At 34.0% G+C, this 15,285-nt stretch overlaps 2 protein-coding genes and 1 long non-coding RNA gene across 6 annotated transcripts in view; 1 reads left to right on the top strand and 2 right to left on the bottom strand.

Moving 5' to 3' along the window:
* Positions 1 to 364: 364 nt before the first annotated feature.
* Positions 365 to 4,271, bottom strand: LOC105688047. The gene is made up of 4 exons (XM_012404072.4): positions 3,549 to 4,271; positions 2,778 to 3,033; positions 2,180 to 2,495; positions 365 to 2,057 (listed from the first exon to the last, which is right to left on the bottom strand). The coding sequence occupies exons 1-4, from the start codon at positions 3,576 to 3,578 to the stop codon at positions 515 to 517; spliced, it is 2,145 nt and encodes a 714-aa protein (XP_012259495.2). The 5' UTR covers positions 3,579 to 4,271; the 3' UTR covers positions 365 to 514.
* A 198-nt stretch (positions 4,272 to 4,469) lies between these two features.
* On the top strand, positions 4,470 to 10,825 carry LOC125501791. The gene is made up of 3 exons (XR_007279452.1): positions 4,470 to 4,894; positions 4,973 to 5,060; positions 10,700 to 10,825. It is a non-coding gene; the product is annotated as an uncharacterized LOC125501791 (long non-coding RNA).
* Positions 10,826 to 11,290: 465 nt separating this feature from the next.
* The window catches only part of LOC105687921 (homeotic protein spalt-major), a 60,370-nt gene continuing 56,375 nt past the window's right edge, over positions 11,291 to 15,285 (bottom strand). For 2 of the 4 annotated variants that reach the window (XM_048658586.1, XM_020853545.2), the window contains exons 3-8: positions 15,071 to 15,204; positions 14,334 to 14,702; positions 13,314 to 13,617; positions 12,677 to 12,825; positions 12,305 to 12,478; positions 11,291 to 12,219 (exon numbers count right to left, since the gene is read on the bottom strand). In XM_048658586.1, coding sequence (XP_048514543.1) covers positions 11,794 to 12,219; positions 12,305 to 12,478; positions 12,677 to 12,825; positions 13,314 to 13,617; positions 14,334 to 14,702; positions 15,071 to 15,204 — 1,556 coding nt within the window. In that variant the 3' untranslated portion in view covers positions 11,291 to 11,793. The remainder of the gene's footprint in view (positions 12,220 to 12,304; positions 12,479 to 12,676; positions 12,826 to 13,313; positions 13,618 to 14,333; positions 14,703 to 15,070; positions 15,205 to 15,285) is intronic. The other 2 variants (XM_048658587.1, XM_048658588.1) reach the window with 2 other exon arrangements.

Raw genomic sequence — 15,285 nt, forward strand, 5'->3', positions numbered from 1 at the left:
GCATTGGTTATTCACCAGAGATGGGAATGAATAATAGACAGAAAAGAGGAAGTAAAGATTCTGTATCAACTCTCTAGATAAATTCATCAGTTGTTCCCATTACACTCATTCGTAGTTCAGTGCAGTGCAGCGGTAACAAAAACGTAGCTTTAATCAACGACAAAAACAATCACCAGAACACCGCATCACTGCGACTTTTCGCGATAAAAACGAATAACGACTTGCTCAAATATTATGTACGTACTTAGATTAGATTAACGAGAAGTTCACACTGAGTTTTTATTCTCCATTCGTTTACAAAGATTAGAAATTATTATACCTCTTTCACAAACGAAACACCAATATCAAACCACCCAACACTCGGTTTACTTTTTTTAACAATATATAATATATTTATATATATATATATTTATCATTAAAACATACTATACAAAATATCACATGTGTAATAGTATCGGTAAGATATACTGTCTGTTTGTTTTATCTTTTTTTTTTAATATCCGCCTTTATAATATCATCGACAGTAGCAATAAAGTCTCATTTTGAAATCATCAACACAGGCGCTCTGTTCGCCATACAAATTAAGCCTGCTAACGGAACCAACTAATTTTTGCTTTGAGTCCTTAGTTTTGTGCCTAACAGTTCCTTCAAAAATCGCGTCTCCCGGTGCAGTCTGTACCGTTACCGTGTAATCAATACTAGGCGCGGATTTTTCTTTTGGTTTCATACGTGATTTATCTGCCCACGATTTAGCGTCTATAATACTTTTCACCTTCAGCTTAGCACATTGGGGGTAATCGGCGATCATATTGTTTAATTGTTCGACCAAATATTCCACCGCTTTTTTAACTATGGGATCTGTAAGGGAGGTATTTTGGCTCAAATGACACATGCACCAGTGTCCAGGAATTCCAGCCATCAAACAAGTCCTACTATCTGGAACGGGAATAAACCAGCTTAATCCCCTGGGCGTGCCTTCTCCGTCTTCAATTTTTTCGTTTCTCACATTGAGAGCGTCTTCCTCAAGTTCTCCAGGGTTCAAAAGATGCAGAAGCGTCTCGTGAAGGTCAAAAGGGGTCGTTAAACTTTTTGAATTTTTTCTGAGGGTAGCCCAAGCGCCGGGATATTTTTGACGCCACCATATTGGCAGAAGAATGAAAACGAATGGAAGGCTCTCTTCGACGTGTCCTTGATAAGTCTGCCGAAAACCTCCCCATCTTATTCCATGATCGCTCATAACGATAAGTGCAGTCTTATCTATAATTCCGTTTTCACTCGATTCTCTGATGAATTTACTGTAAGATTCATCCCCGAATTTTGGGTAGTGTACGAAATCATGGGTAAGAGAGGCTTGCCAAAAAAAAGCGAAGTACGAATCATCGGAGAATTCCTTAGCAATTTTATCGCCGTATCCCAACAAATTATCAAACGTTTTTCTCGTACCGACGCACAAATCGGCGTTCAACTTGTGCGTATTTCCGATATCTTTTTCCGACGCTACGCAAAATGGTCTGAGGTAATAATCGGTTGGTGGGTTTTTAAACCCGGATTTAAGGTAATTAAAGATACTCATATCGCACGCGTCCTCTCCTAGTACCGTCCTGTAGCCGGCTTCGCTGTAATTATTCCATAAGAATCTGCAGTCGTCGAAGGTTTTCTTTTTCGAGGTCCAGCAATTTTGCGAAAGTTCCTTCTCCGACAAACCGGTCAGCACGGGAATCATATTCGGAAATGTATTGTCTGCTACTTTGTTGTACCCCAACATCTCAACCGCTCCCAAATCCCGAAGAATTTGAACGGTCTTCGGCATTGTACGGTGAAAATTCAAACGAGAAACTGCGTCAAGACCAAGAATCAAAATATTCAGTCTTCCGGTTTCCGGCCCGGGGTGAGGCGAACCGTTGCAACGTTTTTCAACCTGCAGTTTCCGCGGTACAAATGAAAAATAGTCTTTGTAAATTTCCTTCCCATTCTTTCGACACTCGACTTTGACAAATTCCGCTAAAGAACCGCTCACGTCTGTTGAATTATCAAAACTTTGGCACGTTTTGTCGTATCTGTAAGAAAAGAATTTCGAAATAGATTATTCTCTAGCTCTCTTTCTTTCTTTCTCTCATTTTGTTCTATTTAAAATTTTCGGGGGGAATTGGAAAATGAATAAACAAACAATTACACTCACGTGACGCTATTGTCGTTTTGATCAGTTCTCCAAAATTTTCTCCAACAGCAATCGACTGTTTCCGAATCACCGTAAAAATGATGTTTCGCGTTTTCATCCACAAATAATGTCGTCATATTTGAACTGACCAGTGGGAGATGCGTTCCAACGTCGCATTTGAAGGGTTTAGTGTCCTTAAAAAATTGCTCTATGCTCGAATCCATGACATCGAACGCTGGAATGCGACATCCCGATGTTTTTACAACGAATCCTGGAACGGTCGCAACTTGGGGTAGAATTTCCACCGAGGAATTCATTTCCTCAAATAATTCATTTTCTGAAATTTTTAATCATTCATTATTACCCATTCTCTTAAACGATATTTATCCTATCTCGACGATACGATGAAGGCGAGAAACAAAGAATATGTAGAGATAAATTAATAACAGAAAAATTTGCGTCGGTGTGACCGGAAACGTTACATCTTCGCTTCGGACTCTATCGTATTCCCCTTCAATGAAACGGGAAGACATATAATCAAAACTCAACCGATAACACTGTGGTGCTATCAATCAAACCTAATTTGATTTCTCCAAAAATATCCTGTGGGTATGCTTACCCGAAATATGATTGCTGAGTCTGCTGGTCCAGGTCGTGGTTATCTGACCGTACGTAAAAACGCTATTGATGACAACAAACAAAGCGCTTAAACAAATTAGAACGCCCATCAGCCATTTTCTTGGCCGTAAATTATTTGAAATTTTTTTTTCGCCAAATCCTCCAAGAATCGGCGTCTCATCATCGTCCTCCATATCCTTCTGACTCAGGAGCCTCTGGCGTTGTTCGTCCCCAAGCCCCCCGCCCATCAGCACTATCTATTTTACACACCATAAAATTGAGAAAATAAAAAACGCAAATTCCAAAAGGTATGAAAAAATATTCGGATGATTGAAAATGAAAGGGGATATCAATGTTTTCATCGGTCGATAGTTCCTTCATTAATAATTTCAACGTTAATACCGCGAGGTGTGCGGTACCGCATGGAGTGCCCTTGAAAAACGATTTTGTCGAAGAACCATTTGATCTGTAGAGCTCGATTAATATACAGTCGTTGTGATTGACGTACAGTGACCGATGATAATAATACAATTGAATAAAAATAGAATGCAGTTGGCTATTATACGCATGTACGTACGTACGTACGTACATAAGTATGTACATTTATTATACGATACTATGGTTTGAATTGGGTTACAATGTATGAATGAATTTATGATATGTATAGTATAGATCGTGTACATTAAATAATTTCACGTCCTATTGTATACAAATCGTGTATTTATGTCTATAAGAAAATGGAGAAAAAAAAAAGGATACGGCATCCCCTCACCTTCTGGCCATGGCGTTTTTCATCGACCATTTCGTTTCAAATACTGCGAGGATCTGTAGTTCACCGGTGAAGGATAAACTGGTATCGTAAATAATTAAATTCGAAGCAACTTTGCGATCAATGACACCAAGCATTGTTTATAAATTCAATGTCTCATAATATTATTATTAATATTTCAATTCTTTGCATCGATTTGAGTATTTGAAAAAATCGAAGAAGAGCATGACTGCACGCGATTCCGTTCAGTAATTTCAATTACCTTTTTATTTCAACTTTTATCTCACGTGTAAAATATCAATTCTTCAATTCTCGAATATTACTATTTATTTCACCTAAGATTTTGAGCATATATTTTAATGAAAAAATTCGTAACAGGAGGGTGGGAATCTACAAAAAAATCCTTCTTCCCAATCTCCAATTTTATTGACTGTCCTTTTCATGTTACATACGTACACCATGTAATATCAATAATTTCCAGTGACGTTTGTCATTCTGCAGTTTACCCGGGAATATTTTTCGCGTGTACGGTAATTGAGTGCAGACGAATTTCGTTTACGTTCGTTTAACAATCTCCTTGCAATATTTATGTTGAACAATTATTAAATCAATAAAAATGTTCTCTTCCTTCGCGTTATACTTTAACTGTACGTTATCAAATACGACCAATAATTTTGTACGTATCAGCTTTTGCGATACGTACGTACAACTCTGTTATTGCTGTACTGGCAAATTCTATTACACTGACCGAATATAAGAGAAGAGCTTCGAAAACGCTTCGAATGTTACGGTCGATATCAAACTACGCGCGCGCAGCTTTTCACTATTCGAATCCATGCGTCGAAGCGTCGTGTGGACGTCGCGACGCCTCATGATTTCAGAAACAGCATCGGCAGAAAAAAAATCGAAGCTTTTCCCCTCCAGTTCCTTTTTTTTTTTTTCTTCTTAAATTCATCGGAACGTATCAGGGGAAGATTTATTAGGTTCTAATGAACATTATTTTTTCCTAAAAATTTTCAAAAAGTTTAGTTTTCTTTTTTTCTTTCTAATGATAGGTACAAGTGCAGCTCATCCCTTTTTCATTATTCTTCTAATTGAATTCCTGTCCACTGTTCCTTCACCTTCAGCGGTAATTTTATTACTTCATTGTTACACATGTTTGAAAGTACACACGTAACTATAATACCTATACCTGTGTATATTCATATGTGTACGTACACTAGATTTTGATTAGCTGTACTACTATTAACTGTTGCCTATCGCAATTTCCTTTGCGATAAGGAGATGGATTATAAACGTGTTCCACTGAGCAGTGACTGCAACAGCATGTATACAAAATAAGAAACCTTGTACGATTACGCGAGTATAACATATTTTTGCCTAATTTCTTTTCTCTTTTTTATTGTTTTCTCTTTTCCTATGATCAGGTGTACCAGAGATGTTATCGAAAGATTCAATTTCATTGAATATTTTTTTCTTAATCTTCGTTTTCTGCAGACGTCGCACACCCCCGATGTATGTATAAAACTATACATTATGTGTAACGTGACCGATATGGCACATTCAAGTCTGTAAGATTTAAGAAAAGAAACTAAAAGTATAACATTAATAGGAATAATAATAACGATACCACTATCACCTGGCGTACGGTAAAACACATAAATTATTGCTTCGTTGTAAATTTTCTTTCCAGACATTTCGACGATAACAATAAAATAAATCTTAATACACATGACGTCGTATAGGCATACTACGCCTATAATTCTTTTTTCTTTGCCATCCGATTTTTCATTTTTGTATGATTTGAATTTTCTTTCGAAATCGTTTTTATTTTTTTCTTGATGACCGTTCCATTTTGTTCATTCGAAATATTTAATTATACCTACCGTATGTAGGTCACAATCGTTATACGATTATAAAAAAAGCAATTAATATATTATATTTTGAATGTCGCTCGAGATGATTACATGTGCAACACCTTCTGTGGTTGTTAAATTCACACAATTCTGAGTTGAACAAAACTTATGAGATATGTCACTCATATCATTGAGAATGGATAGGGTATCATTGCGCAGTCATACGATCAATTAGATATAAAATGAATTGTGCGAAGAAAAAAAAATATTCAAAAACTTTTTGTTGTTTCTTTTTTTGTTCAATTCTTTCATTTCTGTCATTATGTAATAGTGATAATAATAATAATAATAATAACAATAATAATAATAATAATGGTTTTATTATTGAAGTGATATAGATATAATGATTCGTAAAGTTAGGTACTTAATGTCTACGCTATAATATCTATATATTTATTTATATTATATATATATTTATGTACGTATGTATATATTTATTATTTATTTATAATATTTATATATATATTTATTTACCATATGTATATTTAGTTTATTATCTATGTATATATGTATATGCATTATATGGTATAATCATTATTATCGTTAATTATAGCTAATATTTTTACACGGATTATACAATATTTACAAATACTATAGATTGTTTCTCGTTATCATTGTTATTATTATCATCATTATTATTACTATACTATCGATAAGCGAATAATTCATATCGCATGATTATGCGATTACTTGTTGAATCTATTTCCCACGATCTTTTTTTAATTAATTTTGATGGTTTTTTTTTTTGCTTTCGTTTTTTTTTTCATTTCATACGGACAATGAGCTCTGATTACGATCAGAGTTTCAATCATTCGCGCGTATATTTAATCATCGATTAGGTATTACTTCTATCAATCTCTGATCATTATCAGTTTTGTTAGTATTATTCTTACTAGGAATTTTATCGTAATTATTTCCCACTGCAACACTCTATATGTATGTGCGTCGTGACCAAACCGATCCATTCCACAGGATAGGAAGGAGAATTACCGATTTAGATTTGAACTCTATTGGAATCTGCTTCGTGTAATATCCGCATATCTATACTGATTTTTTAATATCAGAAGGAGATGCCGTCGGCGAAAGAGGATTTTTTCCCCCCCAAATCTTTTTTCTCTTTTGCTACGAACGATAATAACGATAATAATAATAATATCAAGAATAATGATTAATGATAGTTTATTGACTTATTATTATAATATCAAATGAAGTAGTCGTTCATTAATATTATTTATTCGATACTTTTAGCTTTATTTCGAATCGTTATCATTCATATTTAAGTCCAAATTATCGGATAATATAATCATAATCATATATCTATTCATACTTAACGATAGCAGTACGTTATAATGTAACTCTATGTTATGCGATTTTTTAATCGTGATGCACGCATAATGTATGTATTTACATACATCGACCGATATACTATAGTATAATTATAATATATAGTTAATCATATTTTGAATATAGGTACTTAGGTGTACCGTTTATCATATGTGATGTACGAACTGTTGTAGTTTTTTTTTTCTATTTACTTATTCAATCTTTTTCTTTCACCAAAATTTTTATTTCATATACCTACTATATACATGTATAATTATTTACAACGCACACTTATATTGTATCTGTATATATTTGTATACTTATTACACTCCAATTGCACATCATATTATCAAGATAATAATACATGAAAATTTTTTTCCTTCCTCTTCCTTTAACTCATAATTCGAGTGAGTTTTGTATTTTTATTTTCCCGTAGTTCTTCTGTTTTCTCAATTTTTCATTCTTCTTTGTCTTTTGGCTTTTTTTTGCTATCGATTTTTTCATACATATAACTTATTTATCGAAATATTATTTATACCTACACTTCACATACACACCAAAAAATTATTATGTAATTCATATACATAAAAAATGTTCATCGATTGGTAGGATCATGTTATATAATTATTAATATGTATGTGTATTTATATATATATATATGTCGTTATATATTATACATATATGTGTATAGGAATAATATTTTATATTCACTCACAGTAATCCATTGCATCCAATGTATACATAACCGTTATTATCAATCAATGAAATGATAATCACAGTGAACAATAATGATTATTATCATTAGTGTTTTACAATACATAATTTACACCCACATACATATATGTATATGCGTATACACATATAAATATATTCTGATTTTTTAAATTAAATTTATTTCACTTTGTCTTCTCTTTCTTGTTGATTAACTTAATTTAATTTAATTTTTATTCTTTCTTGTCGTTTTATTTTACGTAATATGTTTTCTTTTTTCTTCGATTATCGGTAAAAAATTTGCGATATGCTTTTTAGTATCTTAACTTATTTTCTCTTTTGACATTTCCTGTTTCTCATTTAACATTCATTTTATACAATAATTTCAGCAGCTTGGTTCTCCGGAACTAAGTAATGACAGCGAATTATTTATGCTCTCGTTTTCTTTTGATATCAAATAAATTGAATGACTGAAATTTTCATTCGACATTTCATTGGAAACGGCTGATGATGAATGTGCGATAGAATTTAATTAGTTGTGACATTATCTCGATGAAATAATAAAGATTAACCGAAAGTCCGGAATAAGATCGTATATCTCATAACGTATAATCATAAATTTCTGTAGTTGCCATTACACCAGCTGCTGTATATCTAATTGTAAGGAGGATTATCATATCCTATGTAATATATGGATATGTATGTAATATATATTACATGATTAATTGATTATGCGAATGATGCATTTATCAATCATTCGTTATGTTGGATAGGGAATAAATCCGACAAATATTTCCGGGGAGTTTTTTCAGACATTAAATTTTGTTTTTTGATGAATCTTTTTCCCCCTCTCTCTGGCGCGTGTGCATGTAGAGTGCGTTCAATGTCTTCGATAATTAAAAAACAATTAAGAAAATTTCATTTTGGCGCCAGCGCCGCGATTTCAAAGAGATATGATATCTTCCATGTATCTTCTTTATAAAATTGGAGTGTGATGCCCTAGATTTGTCTGTTCTCATTTTATTAATCTTCTGCTATTTCATCTTTCGAAAATAATTATCTGAGACACTCATCATATAATATATATTACACATATGCACCCGGATGTGATTTTTTATCGAATAATTTTCACATCGACGTGATTTGATTATTTGACCTTTAACATAATATCTCATTGTTTACTATCTTATTTCATCATTAATTTGATAAATTGATTGATTCACTTTTTTGTTTCTTAGTTTCTTAGTATTAATATATGGGTATATGAATTATTACAAGATCATCGTCGTTATTTTAAAAAATAATAACGCGGATCGAACTGGCCGACTAAAATTAGGAGAAAATCAAATAACAAGAAAGTTCAATGAACACTTCGTTACAAAAGATTTTAGTAATTCTCAGACATTTTTGTGGAGATGGTTTCGGGTAAAATTTTCTCTGCAGGGAAATATGCATTCAAAGCAAATATTGTATGAAATGCGACGGTATATAATTATATATTAAATATAAAAAATCGTTAAATCATGACAAATCGAACTAGTCAATAAACATATCAATGCGCTATACATAATAGGCAGATACATGTATTCGAAATTTTTAAAATGCCTCACAATTTCTTTTCAAATATTGTGACAAAGGATAAAAAATAATAAAGAAAAGGTGTAGAATTTGTTTCTTGCTCAACTAATACTGAATATGAACGAAAATAGAATGAAGAATATTAAAAATAATGAATAAAAACTACGATAAATGAATATTGTATCTTGGAATTTTATTTACTGGTTTATTAATTTACTTAATTGTTCATCTTTTTCAACCGGGTCACAGCTGCTGCGGAGGTTCTTTTAATTACATATGTGTATGATGAAATAAAATAACATATATTGTGAATCAATGAATTAAATGAATGTTTTTTAATAATAATAAAAATAGTAATAATAATATTATTTTCTTCTATTTTTTTTTGTGTAAATTTTTCTTCAATTTTTTCGCTTTTTTCTGTTTTTTCTTTTTTTTTTTGATGGCTTTGACGATATCAAAAGTGATGATTGTATAATAATAAACAAATATATTTTTTCAGTATACTATATATTTGCAAGTTTTTTTTAAATGAATTGATATATATATATATATATATATATATATGTGGTATATGTATAGCGCGATCGATGTTGTTCAATAAACATAATCGAAGAGTTCAATTAATTCTCTTAGCATAATTGATTATTATTACCTTCAGATAGTGATGAATTTTATGTACCTGATTATTCGCACGTTAATTGTAATCGCAGGTATACGTATGCATTGCTATTGTAATATTTTCGATGTGACGTGTCAATTGAACTCTTCAATGAACCATACTCACGTTATTTGTAATTGTAATTTAGGTAATGATAATACTATAATACAGAATATAAGTACATTGGTTTAATGATTGCAGGCTGCTCCTCTCATATATCACAGCGAGGGGCTTCGCCGGGCCCGCTTTTTTTATACTTCAAAACTCTATCCTCCATATTATTATTATTATTACTATTATTACTACTATTAGTGTTACCGCTGTTATCATCATTATTATCATCATAATCATTATTAATATCTGAATTATCGTCATCGTAGCCCTTTCAATGATCATCACTATCGTATAATCAAAATATTATTACAACGTATATTAGATCTATTACTTTATTCACTCTTTCATTTTTATATGTTCTTGTTCTTTTATTTTATTTTTTAACAACACAAATTCTATAAGAAAACACTAACTATAAGAGTAGCTACAATTATATTCATGATAATAATAATATTAATAATAATAATGATGATAACAATAAAAATGTTAATGACAGCAATAGCATTTATGTATTTAGTGATGTAATTATAACGCGCAGGTCTTGCGTGTTTGTTTGCGGGTATTATTGATTTTTTTTTTTTTAATTAATTTATTCTTTTTCTTTTCTATCCTGCGTATAATGCATTCATTTCAGAATGAATATTATGATATTCATATGTATAACATGTGTACAGACAGAGTTACCTAATTGTTTGCACTTATACTGAATTATTTTACTTAAATTACTTACCCTAGTTAGTGGGACCATCCCTTTAGTGGACGGTCTTTACTTCTCTTTTCCCTTTCAAATTATTCTCTTTTCTTTTCTCTCCTTTGTTTCTATTCTTTTAATTTTCTTAACTTAATTACAGGGCCTCTCGAACGCGATACCACTTGTCTTTCGGCTCATCCTTATCTCGAGATTCAGGGTTGAGCTCAGTCTAGGCATCGCGACAAGAAGTTACAACCCCCTCTTTCAATATAATACGAAACGATCATTGTTTATATGTATAATATGTATATCACTATTATATGCTTTTATGTTATACTGTATAATGTACGTTATCATAATGTTATTAATATTATCATGTAATATAGGTATAAGTATGTATAATTAGTATTTATATACGTTATATATACATAACACGTGTGTAGTTTTTTTTTCCTCATATTGTTTCTTATTCTTCTTTCATTTATCAACCAAGGGATAAATCTGGCACTTTATTCGATATCTTCATTGTTTTACATTTGAAGTGACAGGAATATCCCTTCGCGCATAGATAATACATAATTAAATTTATACGCAATATCGACGTATTGCAATTGTGATGAATGAATGTTCACTAAGGGGGTATAAGTTCTGAATACCACGCGAGAAACATTTTTTTTTTCATTATTTTTTACTTTATCATATGTAATCCGCGGGCTACGCAGTCCTTGCAGTCGACGTATGTGATGGATTGTAATTTAATTAGGTTTTTTTTTTTTTTTGTTCGTCATTTTCAATTTCTTTTCATTTTTGTTTTTTAAGTTTAAAAATTTTCTTTTTTTTGTTTTAGTTTTTAGTTTTTTATAAGACTAGTCTGATAATAGGAACATGGTGTCTTCGCTTCGTCTCAACAATTCACATTATTACATATAAACTCCTTATTTTTTTGTCATTTTCATTTTTTCATTTTTTCATTTTTTTTTTCATTTTTTTTGCCTAAAATTAAAGGTGCTTACATAATTTTTATAGATATCAGTAGTTACCTAGTTATCTTTGTATCCAATTATATTGAGTAACTTTTTTGTCTTAGTATCCGCTTTCGATTTATGAATGTTTTCTTGTTCTTCGCGCATTTTGAATACCTTCTTCAAAATCCAACTCGAAAAATATCTTTCTTAAAGAATCACTCGGTCAGCCGTCTTTCTTGCCACCTATAGGAAGTTCCACGGTTCAACGAAAATAAAACACTTTCTAATCTCACGCTGCCAATCCTTCACCCCTCGGGGGCGGTGGGGGTGGTAATCTCGCAGCGGAGGGTGTCGAATCGTCGTCCGATCTCGAGGGTGCATCTCTTTCGAAATGGCGTTGAAGGGTATCTCCCGATCCGTTACCTCCACCGATACCTCCTGTACCCCATGCGGGAACGCTTGCGGAATTTTGATTTCCGGTATTCGAAGACGGTGTGCCTGGGGAGTGCGATGGCGAAGGGGTACGGAAAAGCATCGAGCCCGTCGGCAGAGATGACTTTCCGTCACCCAGAGGACCGTTGCTCGGTGCCATCGGTTGCTTTTCCAACGGGAAACCCGCCCCGTAAACCGAACCGAAAAGACCGGCATATTTATTCGCTCCTCCGGGATGAGGGGGAAGACCGTTGCTACTTTGTATAACGGATATCTCGTTCAACTGGAATTTAATCAAACAGTGATTTGGATGAGCTGGATAGTTATGGCAATTTTTTTAAATACAAACGCACGAACGTAAAGCTCACCTTTTGCTGAACACCGTTAAGGAACGGTGCGGGTAGGTAGGGATAAAAGAGATCTGGTCTTCTCTGAAGAAATTCTGAATCCTTTGGAGTTATCGGTAGCGGTGGAAGGTCCAGAGACATTCGACGACCTCGGCGTGACGCTCCATTCGTCCACATATGAGTCCCCATGTGAACCTGAAATTGAATGACGAAATATTTGAAATCAGATTTCTTTCTTGTTTTTTTTTTTTCTCTATTTCTCTTCGAGTTACACTAGCTTGTGTGTTCGGCAAGGGGTAGGTTGTTGAAGCGACAGAAAAGTGAAATCAGAGGACAAGAAATAGGAAAGCTGTAATAATGTGAGAAAAAATTCTGTTGCTTTTTCAGAAATACCTTGAGGTTTCCTTTTGTTGTAAATGCTTTTTGACAAACTGTACATCTGAACGGTTTATCTCCCGTATGTGTTCTCATGTGTATCTGAAGTGCCGATGACGATGAGAAGTTCTTATTGCAAACTTGGCACAAATGCTTGCTGGGCATGCCTGCGAACACACACACAGAGGCTAAAAAATTAAAAAACTCACCAAACAAATCGTGGTACCGTTTATCAGATCCTTTACTCTCCAGCTCTGAACATTCCGGACGGTGTTCCGCTCCTCAATCATCATTTATCCATATTAATATTATATTAGAATAATAAAAGCCCCATAAGCCAATCGAAATATGGTACAAATAGTGATGATATCATATATAAATTGTTAGACGCAGGGGGGTGTGTGTCGTTGTTAGAAAAAAAATTCGTAAAAAAATTCATAAAAAAAAAAAAAATAAATAATTATCAGTATAAGCGAGGAAGTAATTAATGAAATCGTGTTTCGAAACTGATAAGCAAATATTATCTACTTTTCGTCGTATATAACTAACAACTGGACCGTGTATTGAGCTATTATAGATATGTATATTAAAATTAAAATAAAAGCGTCACTAATTCGTTTGGAGAAAAACGAGAGAAAAAGGAGAAAAAACTCACTAGGTGGCCTTTTCGGTGCCGGAAGGTCTCCCTCGGGTGGTGACCTTTTCACCGGAACAGCAGATTCCATAGCGAGGGGTGGCATCGGCGGGGGTGGAGGTGGAGGTGGTGCTGGCGGTGGAGGTAGACTGGAATCATCGGAGCACATCGGACTCCTCGACGTCTCCAGTTCTTGCTGTAATTGTTGTTGTTGTTGTTGTTGTTGCTGTTGCTGTTGCTGTTGACCCGGTTGCTTACCGTCGCTGAACAGATGCGGTGGCATGTCACGTATCTTATGTGTCAACATGTGCTGCTTCATGTTACCCTGCAGATATACAAAATTTTCTTTGTTTGTCTTTTCTTTCTCTATTTTCTCTTTCTGTTTTTTTTTTTTGCTTTTTTTTGCTTTTTTTTCTATCAGAATATTAAACAAAGCTTGCGGCTAGCCGATGATTATAGCTATGGCGGTATAAATCATATTTGGTACACTTATTATACAGCGAAAACTTGAATATACGAAGCGGAAAGATGAAAAGATAAATTAAACCACGATTCCCAGCGTTAATCTACATGATTCAATCCGTAAATTGAGTCCATCCTGAATTTAAACGTCCGGTGGAATTCACGTGAAAATCTTTCATATTTTTAAAAGCGATGGATAATTGCTGCGGAGTAGGTGGGAGTGGGTGACATCAACGATGGTATAAGAAAGCACGATATGAGAATGCGGTACGCCAGAATACGGAGAACATAGAAAATAAAACACATTTCATTCGCATGCGTGAAGCAGTGAAGGTATGTAGACAATGCGGTAAACGGATACTTTCCTCTCATCGTTAACTAAAAAATTTTATTCGTTTAACTCGTCCCGTACGTTCACTGCTTTCGCTCTAACGGAATAGTCGGATATGTGTTTTTTTTTTTCTTTCTTTTATTCTCTCGTACGAAGAGGTAAAATAAAATGATGACGGTGACGGTGATGAGGAGGAAATCAAGCGAACGAGGTAGTTTTTAGATTTTTCGTCGGGAGAAGGTCCTTACCAGGAAGACGTGGTCCGAGGTGAGAAGCCCGAGGGCGGGGGGCAGTAGCGGGGGCAGGCGAACGGGAGCAAATGTCAGATGCCGCCCCCCTCCGGACCCAGACCGCCCCCGGTTCTTCCGTTCCTCAGGCCTCCGCCGCCTACGTTTGGACCTCTCTTGATTGCCGATAGGTGACCGTGGTCTTGGTGGTTGAAGGTGATGGTGATGGTTGTATTGGGGGTTTGTGAGAAGGTTTGTATTTGTGGTTGACGTGGTTGTCGTGGTAGTAGTAGTGGTATTGGTCATATTCGTGGTTGTGATGTTGGTCAGAAAAGGGTTCCTTTGATTCGCGCTGCTGCAGGAGCAGACTTCTTCCCACGAACCGTTGTTCTGAAATTTTTTTAACACCATGAGCCACACACGTTCCCAACAGAAGCCCCTACCCCCTCGCCCACCAATGAAGAAAAAATTAAAGAACGAATCATCGAATGACTATTTACTGATAACATTATAATACCTGCATATGTCACTATAAAATTCAAGCCGCCGTACAAATATTTAATGAACTATACAGCCATAAATAATTTACATTTATCACATTCCAATGAAAAACAAAGTTATTAAATAAATAAATGACCAAACAAAAGGAACACGCAACACAAGAGTATCGAAGAGAAATCATAATACGATGAAGATGGAGTTTCTACTTTTCAAACGTTTTTTTATTACGTAAATTGTTAATTATCAGAATTTTTTACCTTTGTCGAAAATCCTCGATCGCAGACTGTGCATTTGAATGGTCTTTCCTTGGTATGGCTTCTATAGTGGATTTCCAGAGCCGAATTACAGGCGAATGTCTTGTAGCAGATATTGCAGGTTGTATTTCCACGTACTGTAACAAATTATTTCAAATTTCAGTTATACGAGGCAAATATCAATATATTAATATATATTCTTAATTCTTATTTTATCT

This window comes from Athalia rosae, chromosome 7 (genome assembly GCF_917208135.1).
Source record: "Athalia rosae chromosome 7, iyAthRosa1.1, whole genome shotgun sequence".
NCBI lineage: Eukaryota > Metazoa > Arthropoda > Insecta > Hymenoptera > Athaliidae > Athalia > Athalia rosae.